The sequence below is a fragment of the Myiozetetes cayanensis genome, unplaced genomic scaffold, assembly GCF_022539395.1.
Source record: "Myiozetetes cayanensis isolate MyiCay16 unplaced genomic scaffold, myiCay2020 scf2-11, whole genome shotgun sequence".
Classification (NCBI taxonomy): Eukaryota; Metazoa; Chordata; class Aves; order Passeriformes; family Tyrannidae; genus Myiozetetes; species Myiozetetes cayanensis.
In genome coordinates, this window is record NW_026087411.1 from 35,976,854 (window position 1) to 35,999,499 (window position 22,646).

The 22,646-nt window shown below is 36.2% G+C and overlaps 1 protein-coding gene across 1 annotated transcript in view; it reads left to right on the forward strand.

Annotated features, from left to right (window-relative positions):
- AKT3 (AKT serine/threonine kinase 3) overlaps window positions 1-22,646 on the forward strand; it is a 158,900-nt gene that overhangs the window by 67,123 nt on the left and 69,131 nt on the right. Inside the window, exon 3 of the mRNA XM_050315210.1 lies at window positions 17,226-17,351. Coding sequence (XP_050171167.1) covers window positions 17,226-17,351 — 126 coding nt within the window. The remainder of the gene's footprint in view (window positions 1-17,225; window positions 17,352-22,646) is intronic.

Genomic DNA, 22,646 nt, shown 5'->3' on the forward strand with positions numbered 1-22,646 from the left:
GTAAGATAAACATTAGAAAAAAAAAACAAATAATTTTTTGGAAGTGCATGCATAATGGAAGAAAATTCTGTGGTCTGTTCCCTTGAAGAGGTCATACTGAACTGATGAGATGTTCCTGTTTGTCTTAAAAATATGCAGTACCATGAATAAAATTCACAAAATGTCCTATACAAATTTGCACATGAGATACTCAGATTAGCAATGAAATGTAAATTTGGTGAGAATTTGTCCAAGACTTTCTCAGAGTGTTATTCAAAGGAAACTGAAAATCCAGTTGCTCTTTGCTGAAGTCCCCTCTGACATGCTGTTTGAGAAACACTGCATCAATATTAAAATATAAAATTACTGTAGTTCATGGTGTGTTGCATAGTCTTTCTTATCTGGGTATGCCGTTGCCACCACTTGGGCACTTTCTTACTCAGTATTATGGAAAGAGAGAGCTCTCTTATTGAATGTGGAGTGTTGCATACCTCCTTTGCTGAGTATTTTTGTTTTCTTATTGTAATAATTTAAGCCCATTAGGCCTTTACATTTTTCTAAGAGAAGGTACTGATTCATGGAATTAAGTAATTTATTCATATTGTTTTGACATGTAAAGTAAATAGAGTTGTTTGAAGTCACTGTAGAGGCACTTTCTCTAGTGTGTTTGCTGTGTTAAGAACACAAGTGTTGTCTTTGCGGTGGCACAATTACAAACGTAGGGAGCTAAAGGTATTGTGTAAGTCACTTTTAATTTTTTTTCCTTAAATGAAGGCAGGAGTGTTACTATTTTTGCACTTTCACCTAAGGAGCAAACTTGCATGAAAAATGAAACCAGGCAGCATGGCCATTCTTTTACAAACAGAGAGGCAACAAGAAGCTGTATGTTGTTTGCTTGTGTGCTTGTACAATAAACAATAGATACTCATACAGCCCTCCACTTGTTACTCTCATAACCAGGTCTTTTAGACAGATATCCACTGTGTCATGGAGAGAGGAGAGTTTTGAAAACAGAATCCAAAGGATATTTTCATTTTTACACCCAATCAGATCTAATGGTATGCTGCTAGTGAAAGAGGAGGTTCAGATAGAACTGCCCCTGGAACACACCACCTTGTGATGAATTTTGCAAGAATATGACTTGCCAGTTGATGGAGTCAGTTATCTGATCTTGCAGGAAACTGTCCTATTCCTATTGCTTTGTCCTATTACTTTACACACTCTTTTTTTTTACCTATTTTGCCTATTCAGCTATGCAAGTGGCAGATCAGACAAGGAAGACCTGGGCAGCAAGACTGGAACGAGGAAGAGGAAGAGTTTCTCCTCAGCTGGATCAGCTGAGGTATAGTGAAAAACTGCCCCTAGAATTCACTGAGGATTTTGTTGGAACTATAGGAGTCTGAAAAAAGACCTATTTCATGAAAATGAGAGTCTTGTAGAGGACTAGAGTTTTTTTATAGCTTACTGATCGTTGATCCCTTGATGTCACCTTCTGCACCATACAGAAATGATAAGTACACTAGAGAATGGTCAGATTTCTGGGAAATGTTCCTCCCTTTTATAATGAATTGTCTGAAGAGAAGTTGCTGTCTGTAAACGAATAATCTTATCACTAACTTCCAGTCATTCCTATCAAACTGTTACCTGTTTTTACAAGATCAAACTATGGCTGAAAACTCAGTAGTCTAAAGTCGTAAGACTACATATGCCTAATATACCCAAACTAAATAATCTAGGTATAAAATTTAACTTAATTAAACTGTAGACATCCAGAAGAAAAGCTTTTGTTTAAACTGTCTCAGCTGTACTGATGATTCTTGGTATTCTTGTGTGCACACTTGGTAAAAAAAAATATGGGAGACTCTTAAGAGTAGATGAAAAATTTTTGTCACTTTTCCCTGATGGAACTCATATTCCTTGGGGAACGTCAGCATGGAAAAATGCATCAGCATTGTAACGGGCAGCACGACCCCCGGAAGGCAAAGCAGCGTTTTTACCTCTCGGGATTAACAAACATGTGGCAGCTTTAGTACTGCTGTTTGGTAGTCAGGTGATAGACTGGCCATATGTCCTCATACCTCATTCTGGCATGAGATTTTTTTTTCTTCCCTCTTTGGAATTTGAAATAAAAGCATAGCTTTATTCTGTTGTCATTTCTTTCAGTTCTTATGTCACAGGCATGACATTTTAAAAGATGTTTGAAGAGGTTCTATACCTGAGTTTTTCCTCACTGGAAGTCTTTATTAGAAAGACTTCTTTCTTTCTTTGGTCATCTTTCCTGGGGACATATAAGATGTGGTTGTAGAACATAGATGACTTGCATCAAAAGAAGCTTAAGATTATAGTTAGGCTCTAAATAGGAATATGAATGGTTAAGAGTTCTTTGGGCACCTATGCAGCTCAAATCCTTTCCCAGGTACAGCCTGGTCATTTTGACAGTGCCATGTTGCCAAATTGCACTGGGAAAAAAAGAGAGAAAGAAGAGGTGGTTTTTTTTTTCCAGACAATTAAAACTACCATTGAAGTGATCAAGAGTCCTCATCTCTGTCTCTAGGGTTTGGATCAGTGATGTAAGGATTTTTTGACATGAAAAAAATAATTGTTTAATAGTTAGTGTTTTGCAGTGGGGGGAAATAAAAGGCATTACTGGTGTTGAAGAATCACAAAATTAAAAGATTCCATTTAAAAGTAACTGCAGGCTTGGAGAAATTGTGTTTTCTGTCTTTTAGTATTTTATCACTGGCATTTTAGTACGCTGAGGAGATAATTTGTAGTTCATTTTAAGCAAATTAGAAAATGTGAGTGTTACATCAGTATTATGAAAAGATTAGCACTGAAGGAAGCATGAAATAAGGATTTCCCCTCACTCTTATGTGGGTTTCTATATCCAGTACAGATCAGATCCTTATAGTTCAGCTATTTAGGTTTTACCTAATTTGTTATTTTTAAAGGGATTTTCAACCATGATTCTTAAGGAGTTATCTAATTCTTTAAAATATAAACAAAACACACAACTACCTCTAATCTAAAAAATGATTTGATTAAAATGGACATTTCTGAACCTTCTACAGACAATACCCGCTCAGATGTGACAGCATTTATGACATCACCTGTACAGAGTTTCAGAAGGATTTTGAAGTCAGTGTTGTAAGTCAGTTTCCATTTTGTTTTTATTAATTAGAGAATTGTGCTGTTTACTTTCTAGAGGAAAAAGAGTTCACTAAAAGCATATCAAATTAGTTTACCTAATTAAATAGAAATGCAAATAAATTTTTTTGAAAATTACAGATGTTTATGGGTCCTTGTTATTTTGGTGTCACAAATGTTAAATATTTGGTGCCCGTTAATTATTGTATGTATAATCAGAATTTCAGAAAGGCCAAACATAGGAGAAGATAATCAGTGTTTTCTCTTGAATGAAATTTGACTTCTGGATTGAATAAACTAATTGTAGTGTTTGCTGAGATCTATTTAAGGTCTTCCTATAAGTTATTAGACAGTTTTGGAGGCTAAGTCATTAAACATTTTTCAGTAGTTCAGATTAGGAAAAATGGTATGCTAATAGCAGAGAAACCACAAGATGTGTGTCTGTTAGTGGAAAAATAGTAGCAAACTTCATCCTGAGCTTGGTTAGATAAATTTTTATGTCTTATGCAGGTCAGTTGTCTTTCGGTTCTGTCTTCTTGCTGGAATTTGGGGGGCATATTTTATAGCTGTGTTTTAAAAGTGACTGAAAATGATGCAGAATTTTTTTGCCAATAAAACTGCAGGGTTGAGAATTTTGCATTTTTGCTTATCAGTCAAGCTTTCTTTTAATTAAGAGGACTGGAAAAACTTGAAACAAAAGACTTTTGAACACCTCATTTATCTGAATATTTATTACAATTGTAATATAAGAAAATACTGCAAATTAAAATACTGTAAAATATGTATATTAATATTGAACTGTTTTATGATTTTTATGTGAGTTCTGAGCTGTTTTAATAATTTTAACGCAGTGAAAGCTTTTAGAAATATGTAGAATTCTGAGATTAAAAATGAGTTGGTTTTTTTGTTTGTTTTTTTTTACTTCTATTACTTTATAGTCTGTTGTTCTTATCTTCTTGTCACTGTCCTTGGTATGGGACATATTGTGTGACTATCTCAAAATATCAGTTTGTATTGGGATCTCTAAGTTGGTAAGATTTTGTAATATTATTAAATTGTAATAACTACTTCAAAAATACATGTGAAAGTATTGTATTTCCAGCTTTTCAAATTGTGAATTTTAAGTGATTTTTTCAATTATTTGCCGCAAAGATTTGTACACATTCTTTATAGCTTACATATTTTTTTATCTATGATTTCTGTGTACATGAGTAAAGTAAATGACAGTCTGACATACACCTCAGGATTTATTTTGGTTGTATAGAATATGGATTTGTATTAGGAAAAGTCTTGGTTTAATATTTTGTCAGAACTACCGTGGCATCATTGCTTAGAGATGCAGTTGGTCTTAGAAACTTAAATCACTTGAACTTGATTTTCCAACTTGACTGGAAAATGGGAGTTGCACTCACAAGGCAGAGTAGCAGTCTGATTAGTCAGTAGTTAGTCTTGCCTAAGTTAATATTGATCCCCCTCTTCCTCCCATCTTTCTTGCCCCCAGCCAATTACTCCCTATCTTTCCCTTGTACTGATACTAGCTGTACAGTGACCTGAAATCGTTTTGATCTGGTCATAACCTATCTTCTTGGAGTGTGCTTTTTGTAGACCTGTCTCAGCTATATGGGTGCCAGTGCTGATGCAGTGGAGTGGGATGTGGAATACACTGCATGCTTCCTTCACAAGTGTTCCTCACCTTCCCAAGTGGACTGTGCTGGTAGTAGATGTCTTTACAGTGAACCAAAGTGTCCAAGGACTGGGCCTTTCATTCACCATCAGTTCTTCCTGGCTAGTGCCAGATTTGTGCAAAATCTGGACAAAAAATGCATAGCAATTAAAGGCAGAATATGCCTATGTTGAATGTTTACACCAGTTTCCTCATGCAAGTTTGGAGATGTCTCACAGCATTCAAGGAGAGGTTGACTTTTTCTAAATGTGCACCTAGGGTCCAGTGCTGAAAAGATGGGAGAGTGGCTGGCATTGCCATGGTGCAAACCATTAGTTACGTGGCAACGTTACAGAATTCAGCTAGAACTGTAGAGGCAGAATGTTTGAAAATCTTTTCCTGAATTTTTCTGAAAGTGTGTTCCTGTGAAATGACTGATACTCTGCTATTGGCCATTTGTGTTGTTAAACCCTTTTGTTGTAGTCCTTCCTTTGAAAATGAATCCTAATCCAGTCTTTCTTTCCTCATTCTGTTTCTCTCTAACTCTGCTTACTACTGTGTTGAGTGTGTTGTTTTGTCTTGAAAGCTCTTCTGTTCTCTTGTCGTTTTTTTAAAATACAGTTATCAAAACTGTAATTTATTTGTTTATCTTGGAGTAATAATATTTATAGTATTCCTAGAATTCTGTAACTTTATAAATGAGAACATTTTTCTTTTCTCACAGTACTGCATACTTAAACAGGGGTTATATTAATTGTTTTTAGTGGTTAACTTAAAACTACACAGTCTATTTCAGGTTATTCCTGTAACTGTTTATTAATTCAAGTAATTCTTCACTGTGTTTAATCTGGTGTTTCTCAGCTCACTGGCGTAGCTTTGCCACTCTGAAATTCTTCCCATTTTTAATAAACTTGAATAGTTTTACTGTTTTGCAGTATATGTAGTGTTGATTCTAGATCATTGTTGCATATCTTAATTAAAAGTGTTCCTAACAGAGAACTGTAGAGCTTCACAGGCTGAAATCTGAAAATTTGACTATTCTGTTTTGGTCTCCTCCTGTTCAACTCTACCACATGGCTTTTTTCATTCACACAATTAGTTTCTTTAAACTTATTAAAAGCTTTTTAAAAAGATGAAATAAATTGTGTCAGTCTCTATCCATTTTATTTTCTTGACGTTCTTAAAGATAGCCCATATAATGGGCATGATTTTTCTACTCAAAAGCAGTGCTGCCTTGTTTATCTTATATCAGTTTGTGTTATTTAAATGTGTGATTAAAAACAGTTTTCTTCAAATGCCATCCAGCTGACTTGAAAATTTTAAGTTCTTTCTAACCTTTTTTTTTTTTTTTAAATATTGTGGGGTTGGGTGTGATTCTCCATTTAGAATCCTTCAGTTGAACTGTTATAAGTGAAGGATAGCTGTTTTCTGCCAGTAGTTTTTACCTTACTTTACAATTTCTGAGTAAGTGTGGATGTATTCTGACTAGTTCAGTTCTTTAGTACTTAGCACTCTGCTCCAATACCTCCTTTTTGATCTAGAGCGACTAAAAGTATTTGTCTCTTACCTGAAGCAGATTCTATTGTTGCCTTCTGAGCTAAAAACCAAGGTAAAGAAACCATTCTGATTCATTGCAAGTATATTATGCTCAGCTGCAGACTTCATTTTGTGTCTGGTTAAGTTTTCACCAAATTTTCATCTTTTATTCTGTTTGAGTTTTATATTTTCCCTGCTTGGAAATTTACTACATCTTATTTTCTGAAAGCAGTACTTAAGATCTATTAATTTCCCATTTAACTACAGTGTTTGTTTTATGTAGCGAAACCTAAATTCTCCCATCTCTACTCAACTGATTCCTCATCTTCTGTGATCCCATGATGATTTAATTGTCTGAACAGGGTGAAAAGCTGAAAGCATGTGGTAAAGAGCAAGCAGATCCCGAGGGCTGGGTGGTATATTTTCCAAATTTTGCAGGTCCTTATAAACAAAGCATTTGGTTTGCTAACAAAAATATTGCAAAATATGATCCAGGATGAAAATGGGGGTGAAGGTGTGGGAGTCAAAGTCTTTGTCTCCTGTGCCCCTTGCTGAAGTTCGGTTTCACCTTTAATTTATAGAGTAGTTTCTTTCCCAAGGGTGGTGGAACTGAAGTATTTTGTGGTTACTCTTAAATGGTTCTTGAATTAATTCCTCTCTACTGCACTGGGTGGAAAGAAGAATATTTCCCTCTCATGTGTTTTAGTGCCAACAGTATGAAGGAGTATTAGTGTCAATAAATAATTTCTCTGAACTTTATTATGTGTGATATTTAGCCAGTTTGAGAGAAATAAAAAAAATCCTTGAAGTGGACACTATTTAAATTTGGGGGCATGGGATTTTCTGCAATTAACTGGATTGCTATGTTAGGCCAATATATTAAGCTCAGGCAGTTTTGCTGCTAATTACACACAACTTCTCTGGAGTATCAGATATTCAGATCCATTTTATGAATATGGTAGGGAGAATAACAACTGTAAAACAAAGCACTGTGCATGTAAGTGACTGTTAGCGTGTATTTCAGAAGGGATAAATGCTCACCATATGGTACAATTACTGTGTCCAAGTTTTCAAATTAGCTTCTCTCATCCTCCTTATTACTGTCTTTAAAAAGAGAGGAAAAAAACCCAACATGATTTATCTACTCTGCAGCAGAACTCTTGACGCAAAACAGCAGCCCAGTTCTGTCCAGTTTTTTTTTCCTAGCATAATAGAGGCTGTCGGACTTTTTTATACTAATTACTGTGTGAGCCTCAGATGAACCCCCTTCAATTCACAGGGCTTTGTTAAGGGAGGAGCTGTCAATGTGTCTGCCCGTTTGCAGCTGTGCTGTGGCTTTAGCTTGCTTAACATTATGCTGCTTTTTAGACTTGACAGAAGGGATTTTTTTTTTTTTTTTTTTTTTTATTAAGGCAAAGCAGCCTTGTAGCGAAATGGTTTAAGCAGCTGCATTGTGGGGAAGCACAAAGAAGTTATTATTGTGTCTGTTTAGGGGGGTCGGATGGAGGGGGGAGATATTCGGCTGCTGTTGATGCCGATTGTTGACTTGCCATCTGCCAGATAGGGAGAAGAAAAAAATGACAGCTCCAGCAGGGTGTTCAAGAGGTTGTTTGGAGAGACGCATAAACATGTGCAGATGTCGAACTGAATAATGGCAAGAACTTGAGACGGTTTATGATGCTGCTGTTGTGTGTGCATATACAGAATGAATGTATGTGGAGATTTGGTTAGGAGGAGGGTACGTATTAATTATCATTGTCCCCCACCGCCTTCTTTACTTCTGTTAATTAGTTCAGGAGTTTAATATCTTCCCTCCCTCCGTTGTTTATTCCTAAAAAGAGCCTTTTCTTGCAGGGAAGAAAACTTTTGATTTCTCCATGTGGTGGGTTTTAAAAAAACAAAACAACAACTTAACAAATTTGGTACTTGTGAAAGTAGAAAGAGTAATGCAGTTATTTCAGTCTCAGACGTTTGGGGGACAGGTGCTTTACAAGTTCTTACATAGCTTTGTCTGTCTGCCTCAAGACTAGTAGGTTGCATACCCCTACTTCTGCATCCTGAGCTTTTCTTATGCAGAAAGTGCCAATTGGTGATTGTCTAGTATTATAGAGTAGGCAAGTAAATGCTAGGGGTTAGAATGAGATTAGCAACTAATTTTCTCTTTCGCTTCATCTTATTTTCAGTTCTTTCTCCGAAGGCAGGGGTCTGGTCAGGCATAACTTATATTTTCCTGTTGCAGTTGCACATAAAATAAATTTGGATCACAGTAAAATCCTTTCTTATTTCTTGTTCAGTAATTTCTGATCATGATGAGTTTCCAGGATAATGTGACAGAAATGTGAGAAAGGATAAAATAGGGGAAATTAAGTTAGCCCCAAAAGGGCTAAACAAAAGCGTTGTTGTCCAGGTGATCTCTTACTTTAAAGATAAAAATGAAAACTTTAAAAATAATTTTCTTCTCTAATATTATGTGACATTCAACCTTCAGATATCTGTAATGAACTGAAAAATGGAAAATGAAATAGTGGTTGAGGCCATCGTTGCTGTGAATTGCAGATGTGTCTTCCAGTTATCAGGGTTTTTTGGTCAGTCACACCGTGCCTTAAATACTGTTGGAATGAACCTAACCACTGCTTCCCGCCAATCCTTCACCAAAGTGAAGGAACCCCTTTTTATTGTGCCTTCCATCCTAGGTCTAAGAAGCATCTCTAGGTCATTGGTAATAATAACTACTGATGGGAGCATGTGAGGTGCCATTCTGTCATGGCAGAGTAGAAGATGTCCATTTTGGATTATGTCAGTTTTAACTGAAAATTCATATGTGTCTGCCTCCTGCTCAAGTACCCATTTCTGCATCTGAGTCTAGACAGAAGTCACCAGCACTGCAGATGGAGATTTGCTTTTTGCCTGTTAGTTGCGTTGTTGGTCCTTCTTCACACAATTGTGGTGTTTCGTGTGTTCGTCACCACTGGTGTGAAGCTCGGTTACTCTGGGTAGTGCTGCATTGCTGCATATCATGAAGCATTTCATGCAACCAAAAAGATCTCCTGGTGTGTACAGCAGTAGTGGGGCTGTTTCAGCTCAAGCAGTTTGAGGAGTCTGTATATCTTGGACTGATTCTTCGCAAGTGATGCAGCCTAAGCGACAAAGCAAAAAGGTTGACTTCAGCGATGCTCTTGATGAAGACACATCAATGAATGGTGTTGGTGCTGGCTTATTGGCATCTGGCAAGGTTTGAGGCTAAGAGCACACCTAGTGACAAGGAGAAAGTTCAGAGGAGCTATTTTAAAATTATTGCAATGTGCCAGTTCTAAAAGTGAGACAGTTTGCTTTGTGAAAACATGCTAGCGAGTGTACAAGTTTTAAGGGGGGAAAAGTCACATAATTTTGACAACGCATTAATCTGTTGAAGAAACTCAGCTGAATGGTAATGCTATTGTCAAATTTTTCATATTCCTTTGCAAACAATAAAGATTTTGAAATTTCTAGGGTAAACTGGTGTTAACTATTTTATAAAATTTTGTAAGTAGATAGTGTGAAGAAGATGTTTAGTTCAACTTGGCTATGTGTAAAAAGCATTTATATTTTAATTGTCTGATTTAATACATTTGTACCAAGTACATGAATATAAATTGTTGCTGCTGTAGGTGACTGTCTTATTCACTGTAGTTTGTAGATTAATATTTGTATACTTGTCCTACTCTTTAAAATATTTTCAAAATCTGAAAAAGATCCTTTGTCTACTAGCTCTTGATAGAAACAGAAGAAAGGAAAGTAATATTTTTTCTGTTATACAAAGTACCATTTGATACTGATAGTCCTGTATAAAAAAATTACAAATATTTAACAGTACTGAGAACAGGAAGGTTTTAGCTATGAAAAAATACATTAAACAAAATTTCAAATATTTTTTTTGCATTTACTACAAGTACAGCTCAACACTATTAAAAAAATAAAAAGCTGCTCTGAGAAACAGCTAAATAGTGTAGCTTTTTTGGGCTTTTATGCTATAAAGTCAAGAGAGAAATTTAGAAAATGTGAGCACTGTCTCTAAATGTTTCCAGAATACAGACCTTGGTTTTCCATTCCTGAATAGCAGGCATATTTAGAAAATATTGATCTCCTTTGTTGCTCAGGGATGCTGATGCAATACAGGACTCTGTTATTCCAGACAGCATGTGGTAATATCAACTGCTATTTAATTTATTTATTGTTCTAATTCTTATCCTTCAAGAATGAAAGGGAAGTGAGAGTGATGTTGAAACTGGCAAGTTTTTCTTCCTGTTGGCTCAAAATGGGCATGTTAAAGGTCAATTCTCAATTTGTCAGGATGTCAGCTAGCTCAGTATTTCTGGTATGATTTTTTAAAAGGACAAAATTTCGTGCATATGAAAATGAACATTTATTTTCCATGAGATGCCAAAACACATCAGTAATTTTGAATGGATATTGTAGATGACCAGTTTGAAAACTGCATTCACATTTGAATATTGATATGTCTCTGTTATTGAATGGTTTTGTCTAGATTTTTTTTGCATATTTTAGAGAAAAGATTATTAATGCAACAGAAAAGGATTGAATAAACAGCAGGAGCTGAAGTACTGCTGCATTTATGCAAGATAGGGCAGTGACTCACTCCAGCAGTCAAAATGAAAAAGCCATGGTGGCTGTTCATTTGAACCTTAGAACTCTGTAGAAATGTTTATAGGTTACATTCACAACCTTGTGGGGAAGGAAACCCCACAAGTAGAGCAGGGAAAATTTTTCCGTTGAGGAAATTCGTTCTCCCCATCGCTTTAGCGGCAGTGGTGCACCTGAGACCATGGAGAGCTGCTCCATATCTTCACCCTGACTGCACCTCTCTGCTTGGAAGGAATCTTCTTTACTAGTAGGAGCCCTTCTCTTTGGTCACTGCTTAGTGCTGCCTCAGGAACAAAGAATCTACCATTTGCCAGCTCTTTGGTGCATCTTGTCTGGCATGGAGGATAGAGGGTTGTCCCTGCTTTCCTCTCCCCTTGCTCAGCTGAGCCACTTCTAGAGCTCATACCTGAGGCTACTCGCTGCCTTCTACAGAATATTAACAGCTGTGTGGTTTTCAGTGGTTTCTGCCCACGTACTTGTAAATAGCTGAACATAAATTGACCAGTCTTGCTGATATCTGCGCTGGATCATTGCCGTGTTGTGCACAGTGAAAGGCACTCAAACTTTCTCACTTAAACTTTCCAATTTGCAAGAAACTTTATGGAAACCTAGGTGTGGTATAAGCCAGTGCCCACACATAGCATGAAATGTTTCCTATTTCTCACTTGGGAATGGAAAAATTAATTTGAGTAATGTAAGTACAGATGTGCTTAAAATGTCATTCAGCATTACTAGGAACTGTGGGAAAACAGTAAGTATAAATAAATTATCACTGTCTCACAGTGTAAGAGAGAATCAGAAAATGTTAGTTCCAAATTCTTCTTTTCTTTGAACTACCAGCAAATACCATGTTAGAAAAAATCAGTTTAATTTAATTTTTTGGCATGTGATAAGATTTTGTAAAATATTTTGTGTGATGTATGATTACACATTTACATTAGATTGAAGGACATGTATCAAATTATGAGGTCAGGTATACTTTTTAATTTTTTTAAACATTTATTTTTTAGAGTAGCTTTTACAGTAGCAAATTTCTTATAATGAAATTAGAAGTAAGTAAATATTTTAAGAGAAGTGCTTTACATTTACTTAGTGTCTACTGACTTAATCAAATAGTCTGCTGATGCTTCCAATTGTGTGTTAGGTAACACTGCCCTCAGAGGGCCAAGGTAAGGAAATTCAATCTCAAAACCACTGGCATTAGTACTACAAATTTTATTTGACCTGACATTAATTACAGTTGTTTCTTTTAAAGAAAAATTGCATTTGGGTGTTTTATTGACTTTTAAATAATTTTGCCTAATGGCCTTAGATAAATTCAGGGGTTTTTTTCCCCTCTGTTTGTTAAATGTTATTGTAGGGAGTTTGATTTAACAAAAAAGAAGGGAAAGCAATATTTGTGTATTATTTCTATTAAAGCCATTTGAATAAATTAGTGAAATAGACAAGCGGCAGAATTTTGATGTGTTCTTGGAGGTGGTTTTTTTTCCCTTAAATCTCACTTATGTCTGTGTGGCAGCTGTTGCTTCTTTTAAAGAAGCAAGTTTTTGAACTCAGGTTTCCATTGCGTATCAGCACTGTATATTAAAGACATTTCTTTCACACCTCTGAAACCATTTACATACTGAAAAATGTAGATGTTTTGCAAAAGTGATTATTTTAAAAAAATGCATTTTTCATAATAAGACTAATCTTAAATTATTATGGATTAATTTTTTAATAATTGCTAAATTTCTATATGCTTAAGGATTACAAGTGGTGAGACTAACAACAGTGACTCTTGAATCTGAGGTGAAAAATAAGTGTGAAAAAAGAGTTTGAGTTCTGAGGTGAAGTAAAAAAAAATACAAACTTTGAGTGGCACATTTGTCTAACAAGGATTTTTTTGACTACTCATATGATTTCTTAGAAAGCTCTTGCTTCTGAAGCTCCTCAGCAGTATCAAAACTACCAACATTGCATCGCTGGAATAAACATATTTTGTAAAATGTCCTGAAGGCAGGATTCTTGTAACTGTCTGCCAAAGGCAAAAAAGAAAAATCATTAAGGCTGCAGTACAGAGGCGAATAAAGAGGCAGCCGCGAGGGTCATGTTCTAAACAAACCTTCATTAAGCATTCTTTGTTACTGTTGTTAGCCAGTGTATTATTAAATACAATGTTAATTAAAGAGTTGCATGTTACGAGGGTGCTTTTTGCATGAAGATCAGATTGCATTTTCATGTGCTTCAGGAATATACTGCCATTTTCGTCTTTTGGATGTATTCTCTCGGTAGTTATTAAAAAAGCAGATCCCAAAAACATAAAATTGATTATAAATTTGTACTTTGTGTCTGCATATACATTTATTTTCTGTATGTATCAACGAGATACATATTCTAGTGCCACTTTTCTCAAGTAGCTTTAAAAACTTTGCCCAGAATTAAAATGATGTAGGAATTACTTGGCTTTCTTCGCTGCAGTGGTTGCAATTAGAAACCTCTTCTTACTGTCTAATAAACAGATCCTAAAAGAACGTGTTTTTCAACTTAGAAGGGTGTAAATTTAGGCAAAATAATAATTTAACTTACATTAACTCAGCAGGAAGCAGGGTACAAGCCTATTAATTCTCTGTGGCAGATCCACTGCTTTTTTAAGTACTGCAGTTCCATTTCATTAAATTGTCAGTATATCTTGTGGTTTGGTTAGCCTGCCTGGACTTCTCCTTTCTCATGGATTTTTTTTTTCACCTAAATTAATGAATTTCAGATGTAAATTTCCTCTAGTTTTCTTGTGTGGAGATATTTAACAAACATACACTCCAAATATCTTTAAAGCGATTGAATATTGCTTATACCAAAAAATATACCTTTTTTTTTTTTATGTGGGGCTGCTAAGTTAGAAGACATGGAAGTTCTTCCTTTTTAAATGCTCTATTTTGCTTTAGCATTTTTTGTATGGACTGTTTCTTTCAAGGCAGTTCAGTAAGCACACTTCTGTTCAGAAGTATGGACTAAAATGTTTTTCTATCTTTAGGCACATTATGTAGAAGGAATGCAGTTATAAGAGAGCATCTAGAGTGCATTTTGAGAGCCATTAAACCACCTGAGCAGCTAAGTGAACTGTTCACTGATACCACCGTTTACTTTAGTCTTCAAAAGTGTTCACCCATTTGTTAATGAAATTACAAAATAAATGTTGGGCAGATGATAAATATTCAAGAATAGGGCTTGGAGAGGGATTGGAATATTGGTCATTTTAAGACAAAATTAGGGGGTTTAAGTATGTTGTTTGTTTGTAGAGATGTCTTGAAAAAGCAGTCTGACCATGATTAATGTTGGGAAACCGTTTAGGAGAAACATTCCTCAAAGAAATATGTCTATGAAAGAAACATATGGATCCTTATGAAGCCATAGTGTTTTACAATTGCTTTCAAATTGCTTTTTCTGTATTTGGCTATAGTTTGCAGAGCAAAGACAGAGGTACAGCTGTGCTCATGGGTAAACTGGTACTTACCTGTCCTATGATTAGCTTTTGTTGAAAGTTGCTAGCACTCTTCAGAGGGGCTTGGAAGTGCTGATCATACTCTTCTAATGGTTTTTCTCCAGGCGGAACATCAGCCACATAACTCTCTAGATGATGAGAAATTTGTTTGGTTTTCTGGTTAAGAGACTCTGCATTTGTCTGGTACTGGATACTCAATCTAAAGTGTTGTCCTAAACAGTGAAGAGGGAGTAAGTAATCAGAGAAGTGTGTGCTGGGTCTCTCAGGACACCTATTAGAATGGTCCCCTTTTCCACAGGTTTAGTCCTGGAGAGTGTATGTAAGTAAACAAAGGCTTCTGTTCTTTTCTGGGTGACTAATAAGTGTACTTCCCCTATCAGCCCTGATTCTTAGAGCCAAGTCTGCTTATCTTCCTCTCAAGTTTATTCCTTGCAGAAAAGAGGACTCTGTTTGAAACCTGAGCTGTTGGATGGCTGATCTGCTTTGGGCATGTTGATATTGTCTCTATGCTGTCCTCAAATTCATCAGTGTGTTTAGCTGCCTACCTGCATAGAAGTTAACCCACCTTCTAGATAAGAGTAAGATCTCAATAGATTGCAAACCCAGCAACAGGCACTTTCTCTCCTGACACTTACTCGTACAATGAAATGAGGTATAATTTATTAGAAAAATACAAAAGATTCTCTTTATCATCTCTTTTACAAAGCAACTAGGATGTTAGTATTTTTAAAACTTATATTGGATGATCTGATATGTAAGGTTTTGTTTTGGCTTCAACTTTTGAGTCCATGCATATTTCAGCAAATTTGTTGGAAGGCATATTTTAAACAGTTTTAAAATATGAGTCATACCTTTACTTAGGCCTATGATTATTTCATTTTCAAGTATTCAGCAAACTTAATTTAAGAAGTATCTTTACCTTTCCATGTAATGCTGATGTAATTTTCATTGTTGTTGGTAATAAAGTTACTCATTTGTTTTCCCATAGTGCTCTTGCATTTCTTCTTCAGCTTACAAAGTATCTCATACCTGTTTGTTTTGGTTTGGTTTTTATTGCATACTCTCTTGTTAGCTGGGATTTCCCACTGTGAAATCAGTTCAGAGTGGCAGTGTCAGTTCACAGCCCAGCTAGCACCGGAGGTCTGAGATAAAGCTCTGCATCAATACAAATGTAACTAGTGCTGTATCTGCTCTATTCATTTTGTGATCAAGTCACACTTTGACTTTTTCAATTCTTTCTACTTACATGAAAATACCTAAAAAACAGGATCAAGCAGGTACCCTGCTATCTAGAAGCAGGACTAAATAGGAAGAGTTTTTCTGCTGAGGGCCAGGTAACATAAGCCAGCCTGAATAGCCCAGTGTTAATTTTTCTTATCTTTCCTCTTCTCCGTCTCCTATTGCAACCTCCTTCTCTGCTTAAATACATGTTGAAAATCAGAAATATTAGTGGCTGCAGTTAGATTTTTTTTTTTTTTAGGCCATGGGTATCGTCAAAATCTTTACAAGCTGTGATCAAGTTCATCAAGGCCATACCAGTGATTCCCTCATTGAACTTCAGTGACAATTAGTTAGTTGATTGCTGTGATGGAAAGGTGAAGATGTGATTAATGAATGTTTAGATTACCCTTTAATGAAGTAACCTCCATGTTAGACGGATGCAAACTTCCTTCTGGCTTTTGAATTGCCTAAAAGCTATGTAGCTACAGCTATCAGGGTGCTGAGGTGGTAAACAGCACTAACTGGCTGGGGCTTAGCACAGGAGCAGTGCAGCCCCTGGAATGGTTCATTCAGAGCATTTTGCAGATGATGAGAAGTCCTAGGCATGGTTGGAGGTTCTGCATTGTTAATACACTTTTTTCTTAACATTTTCACTTGTATAATGGTGAAACAGTGACTCACTTTTAAGTCCTCATTATTTACTCTACAGAGTCTATAGAAATCAAAGATGGGGAAAATTGGGCATATCTAAACTGATCTGTACTTAAAGAAGTAACTGCACTCTAAAACTGGAACTGTTGATGGGATTTTGGTGTGGCATTGTAAAGTATAATAGTATTAAAGAGAATTTTTTGCCCTTAATAGCAAATAAGTAGCATTAATTAAGCTATTGTCTTTGTGGTTTTTATGTTTCTGATCCTAAATACCTCATAGCTTGCAGACTATTCTGCTCAGCCTGGGGTAGGGGGAAGGTGGAGATGGTAGGTTTATTGGTGGAATTATGTCTTGGAAGATAATTGGTTTCTACTTATGTTTTTTTATTCCTTTTGCTCTCAGTCACATTTGTTAAGCATATTTTGTGTAGGTTTTTCCATTACCCTCAATTTTCTTGTATTTGCTTAGTGTATGTTTTAAGGAAATTAATGACTTTTGCTTTGGCTCAGGAGGGGAAATGTTCTACCTTATAGTAGTTTAGATTTCACTTGGTTATTAAAAGTCAGGCTTATTTTTTTTCTGAAAAAAATTTGAATTCTTCATAGGTGTAAAATGTAGGAATTTTCAAAGAGCATAGTGTGACTAAATTTAGAATTATAGAATATTACTACACCATACTTGTTGTAGCTTCTTACTTCAGAGGCATCATTGTACAGTCCAGGCTTACCATTGCAATTCAATTTTCTCTTCTTTTGGAGGGAGTTAAGGTTTTCTCTGTAAATGGAAAACATCTGAAAAGATTTTGGTATGACTAAGGTTAGACACCAATATGTTATGTTTGTTTTTTGATATTCAAGTTTAGTTTTTTTCTACAATACTAATGAACATTTTTTTCTACTTTAGGAGAATATATAAAAAACTGGCGGCCAAGATATTTCCTGCTAAAGACAGATGGCTCTTTCATAGGCTATAAGGAGAAACCCCAGGATGTGGATCTGCCATATCCACTCAACAACTTTTCTGTGGCAAGTATGTATTTCCAGTACTTATTATTCTCTCAGCATATTGACAGATTATCTGCTACATATTGCTTCATGTACAGTTCAGGATTTACTGGTAACACTGTAAGTTTTTGCTATGTGCCTTACTAGTGCACCACTAATCTTACCTCCACCTCTACAAGATGTCTTTACAATAGCATTAAAGATTTTATCATGGGTTGGGTTTTGAATGTTTTTGGAAATCTTAAGTTCTCATTTTTGTGCATATGTATCTGAAGTGTCTGTAAATAACAATGACATTTGACAAATGATTGCTGTAGGAAGAAAATTCCTAGAAAGATCGTTGACCTCTTCTCTCTTTTTCATTGGTATCTCTGAATTCACTTGAAAACTCTAATTAGAAAATTATCTAGACTGTCAAATGACGCAAAATCGTGCTAAGTTATTTTTCTCTTGGATAATCAGGTAATCAGCTCTCCAGCCTTGTTAATCAGTAATTTCAAGCAATCAGACAATTTGCATATATTAACAAAGCTACAAAGTGTGTATCTGTTGGATAAAGTGAAGATTACTTGTTTTCCAAGAATGTTTCTAAAAGACAAATCTGTAGGTTTTTTTGATCTGGCAGAATGAGATTTGTAGAAGAGTGATTGTGAACAGAAATGGAAGTATTTGAGGAGCCAAATTAAGGGGGCAAAAAAATCTCCCAGAGTATAATTGCAGATATCACACATAGAGACTTTCAGAGGAACACTTGAAAATTTACCCAATTTCTTTTAAAATTGTATTAGGGTACTGCAATACAGTAAGTGGCAGTGTTTAGTTTTATAGAGGCATCTAGGAGCCACAAAGAGTATGTATATTTAGGGAAAGGGTTCCCTTCATCTGCATTGTTGAAGATGGAGCAAATGGTACTGGGACTGAATTTTCCTATTTTCTCGATAAAATTGTTCTTGAAATTGACTCAGCCTTTGTGTATACAAAGTAATTTGTGTATTTTATTTGGTAAGAAAATAATCCCATGCTTCAATTGCATGTCTCATCTCACAGCCAGAAGAAGAAAACTTTGCATATCCTGATTATGGTATTATTCTTACAGATGATATTGAGTGTGCAAACCTTCTAATAGTATTTAGAGGCTCACTTTGCCTTGTTGCTATTCAGCATAAAAGCAGTGATGTCTTTAAGTTGTTAATATGAGTAGGAATTGACTAGAACATAAGCCATTATTCCTTAGTTATTGCTCTGCATATTCTAACTACTCTTTTATGCAGTTGGTAGTCTTCTAGGTACTTTTCCCTAGTGTGCAGCTGAAGGACTATTTGTAGAAATACAGTAGGGTTTTTTTGTCCTGATTTACATGTTCTTCGTTGCATATCCTGTCTTCCCTTGCTACAGGAACTAAAAGGGTGATCCAAATGGTAGTTCTGCTAAGCGTAGAAATACATAATTAGCAATTACTTCCAGTGTGTTTATACTGTTGCTGGTTGGGGGTTTTTTGGTACCTAGAGGTCATGCTATGTGATTCTAGTATTAGAATGTTGTCCTTGAACTTTGCCTTGCTGTAAATTGAAAGATTTTATATTGTTTTCCAAAATGACACCATCACCACCTCCACTGCTCCTCTCTCCCTCTCCTCTCCTCCCACTCCTCCCCCTGCAAAAATCCTTTCTGCAACTAGCAAATCCCATAGATCTGACTCTAAGGCAATGCAAGCTAAAGGACCAAGCATGCAATATTAATTGAAAAAAAATACAGTTTTGATAAGCAAGATGACTTTTTCTGTTTTCTGGTAGGAAAAGGAATAAGTTTATCAGAAATGATTGCTGATCAGTGCAAGAATAGGGAGATGTATCACTCAGAATCTCATGAAATTAAATGAAGTGCCTATGTAGAATTCACAGGATGGAAAGCAAAACAGTATGGTATTGCACTCTAAATTGTAAGGGACTGTAAGTTTTTCATCAGCTATTTTATCTGGCTGAAGATGAGATCATCAGTAGGGCAAACAAACAAACAAACAAACAAAACTGTTATATGAATGAATCACGTCTCATGGGAAGTACCTGGTAAATGTCAAGAACTGGTCTCACGGCCTCTGATCCAAGAGTTCTGAGCTGCTGCTGTAGGTTTGTGGCCACAAGCAGTGCAACATATTTTTCCTGTAATAGTGAAGTACGTTTTTCATAAATTACTAGCCAGGCAGATGGAGTGTGAGATCACTGTTAATACCATCTTGATTAGGTTGGCAGGGACTTAAAGATATGTCTTTACAGTCCTATCTTCATGTAATCTTTGTAGCTATCTGTAAAGTGAGAATGTGGTCTCAGTCTACTTTTTGCTCTCCAGATGATAGACATCTTTGGCTCTTGCTTGCAGCTTGTTATTTAAGCAGAAAAGGCCAAGGCTGCAGTTTTATTTTCATAGTACTGTTGGAGTTAAACACTTGAAAGTTTGCACAGCTCTGCTTTGTATGATACTTGTTCTGTAGTTTAAAACTTTTATAACCAGCTCTGTCAAGCTAATTACTTCAGTCATATAAATGTTTTCTCTCCAGTGTCCCCTGCCTTCCACTCCCGTGACATGAGTGGGGGAGTGCAAAAATAAGGCTCTTTCCCAGCCATTGTATCATTTCTCCTAGTGTGGCTCCCTAAAGTTCCTCACCTGAGCATTATACTTTCCCTGGTGTTGTGTCATCTGTGTACTCTGTTGGGAATGACAGCAAGGCTGGAGAGAATGAAGTTATTTTACATACTACTAACAGTGCTTCCAGTAATAAATGTCTTTGCTAATAAAGCCTTTTTCATCACGTGGTGTGTTGTCAGAGGGTGTAGTGTTCAGAGGCCATTCCTTTTCCTTGGGGTGTTCTGTGAGGAAATGTGGGGGGAAGGCATTTGGAAGTGGGTGTGTAAACAGATAGACACTTCACTTAGAGAGGGAGAGACTGAGGCAGCACACATGCTTCAGTGCATTGCCAGCCACCCAAAATGCAATGGAACTACATGAGCTCGTAATGGAGGTGAAGGATCTCTCTCTCTTCCTTGGAGCACTGAAGATGAAACAGAGTTGTCTGGCTGGGTGGGTGGAGCTAAGCCCCAGGGAAGGATGCAGGACTGCCCTCAGGTGTCCTGAATGGACTTTATTTGTGGCCACTACTCTCCTGACCTCAGGTGCACATGGAAGGCAGCAGTGGGCACTCCACACTGCATCTTGGACCTGCTGCAAGATTGCAGTGGTGAACAAATCAGCCAGATCTGGTGACACTGCGTAGTGTTTAGGAATCACTCTGGTTCTTCTCCTGTGGAGCCAGCTTATTTTGCACCAAACAGAACTGTCACCTTTTAAATGGGAGTTGAGTGAGCTGTGTATTTGAAGTATGCTGTTAGTCCCTTAATGCTCGTGCCCTGACACTGAGACTCACAAGAAGCTGTGCTGTGGTATGTAACCGTACACTTGAAGATAAATGAAGGCGGTGTAATTACACTGGGGGGAAGTTCATTGTGAAAACTTAAAACCGGTTGATACTGGTTTTCAGGGATAAATTCAGAAGTGTGAGCTTACTTGAATAGGCTGGTTCAAAATCAGTTCAGCTCTTTTCAGGTAGAGAGAAGCAGTTGCGAGTAATCAAGCTGCTGTAGCTTAAACAGATACTCCTGATTGACTGAGTCACGGTAACTGCGTGGGTGTGCATTTCTAGCCCACTTCAACTGCAAAATAAAATATGTTAATTTAAATTGCTTCTGCTTAGGCATTTATGCAGTCAGAACCAGTTTAAAAATAATTTGGCTTCACTTTAAAAAAAAAACCAACAAAGAAACCTCACCAAAAAACCCCAGTGTGGCCTCATAACACTGTTTTCAACTGGTCCACTGTTGCATAAGTGGAATCAACGCTGCCTTATGTAAACCACTTTGGTCTTTGATCGTCATCGTTATTTGGGAAAGCAGAGTGGGGAAGAGTTCTACTTCAGTTCTACTTGAGGAACATGTGTGACTTTACTGATCAAAAAAAACAACAAAAAACTTCTCACATACGCAATGAGTATGTAGGTAATCACGTAGCACATTTGGGATGAAGTATCTCTAAGAATTGGCCCTTTGCCTTGATTTTGATCTTTATATGGGGAATAATTGGGAAGAGCTGCATCCCTTCTCAGTAGCCTTTGAGCTTTGGCCAAAAATGATGTCACCTGGAATTTCTTTTCTATCTTGAAAGATAATGCTTTCTAAGCACTCTGTAGTACAGCTACCATTTTTCTTATCTTTGAAAAGAAAAAGCAAATTTTAATTATTATGAGAAGGTAAAGTTTTATTGTAGTATAGTAATTGTTGATTTACCTTGGCTATTATAAATGGAGAATCTGTGCTACTTTTTCCTAGTCTTAATGTTTCAGTGGGCCAGAGAAGAGATTTTATTATTTTGGGGATTTAAATATCTTCAAAACATGAAAATTGAAAGGTTTCAGGGGAATAATGTTAGGGGTTTAAAGAGTTCTAAGGACATTCTTTAAAGAAATAGGTAGGAAAATATATATGTCTGTTTTAAGTGAGATTAAATTATGCATCAAAATGCCTTGGCATTAGACATGACCTTGTGGGCAACTCCAGAAATAACTTTTCAATTAAATTTAAGTCAAATTTTTTTTTTAATTTGTTACAACAGTGAATTACATGGACCCAGAGATAAGCATTTAACTCTATGTACTTGTAATTACAGTGTGAATTTTATTCCAAAATAATAGTAGTGGAATTGAATAAATAATGTTCATTCAACCCTGAAAATACTTGTGGAGAGAAAAAGGCATCTCTGTGTAATATACAGCACATGCAAATGCATCTGTGGAAATTCAAACTCAAATCTAATGTGTATAAGAAATATAATAATTTCCAATTATATCTGCGTAGGACCTGGTATAAGCATATAAGGTCTAAGTTTATAGCCAGGCCTGAGAATTATCATGCTGGTGTGATACACCCAGTTACTTAAATAAAATTTGGGTGTTTCCATGAAGACAAAGCAATGCCCAGACAAAACCCATGAAGAAATCTCTTATTTTCATTCTCCCTCTTTGCGTGACAGGGCAAATAGCAAACTAGTTGTAGTGGTGGGAAGAATGGATGCTACTTTGGTACTTTTTGAAGTACTGTAAATAAAAGACTCTGTAGCATGATGAAGCGCATCAAGTTTGATCTTTTACAGCTTCAAGGAATGTAATTAAGGGGGAGTTGTGTTTATTTTGCAGTCATATATGTTGTTATATTATCTAAGCATATATAAGTACTTGTCAGGAGCCAAGCCCCACAGAAGTGGGATTTCTACCCCT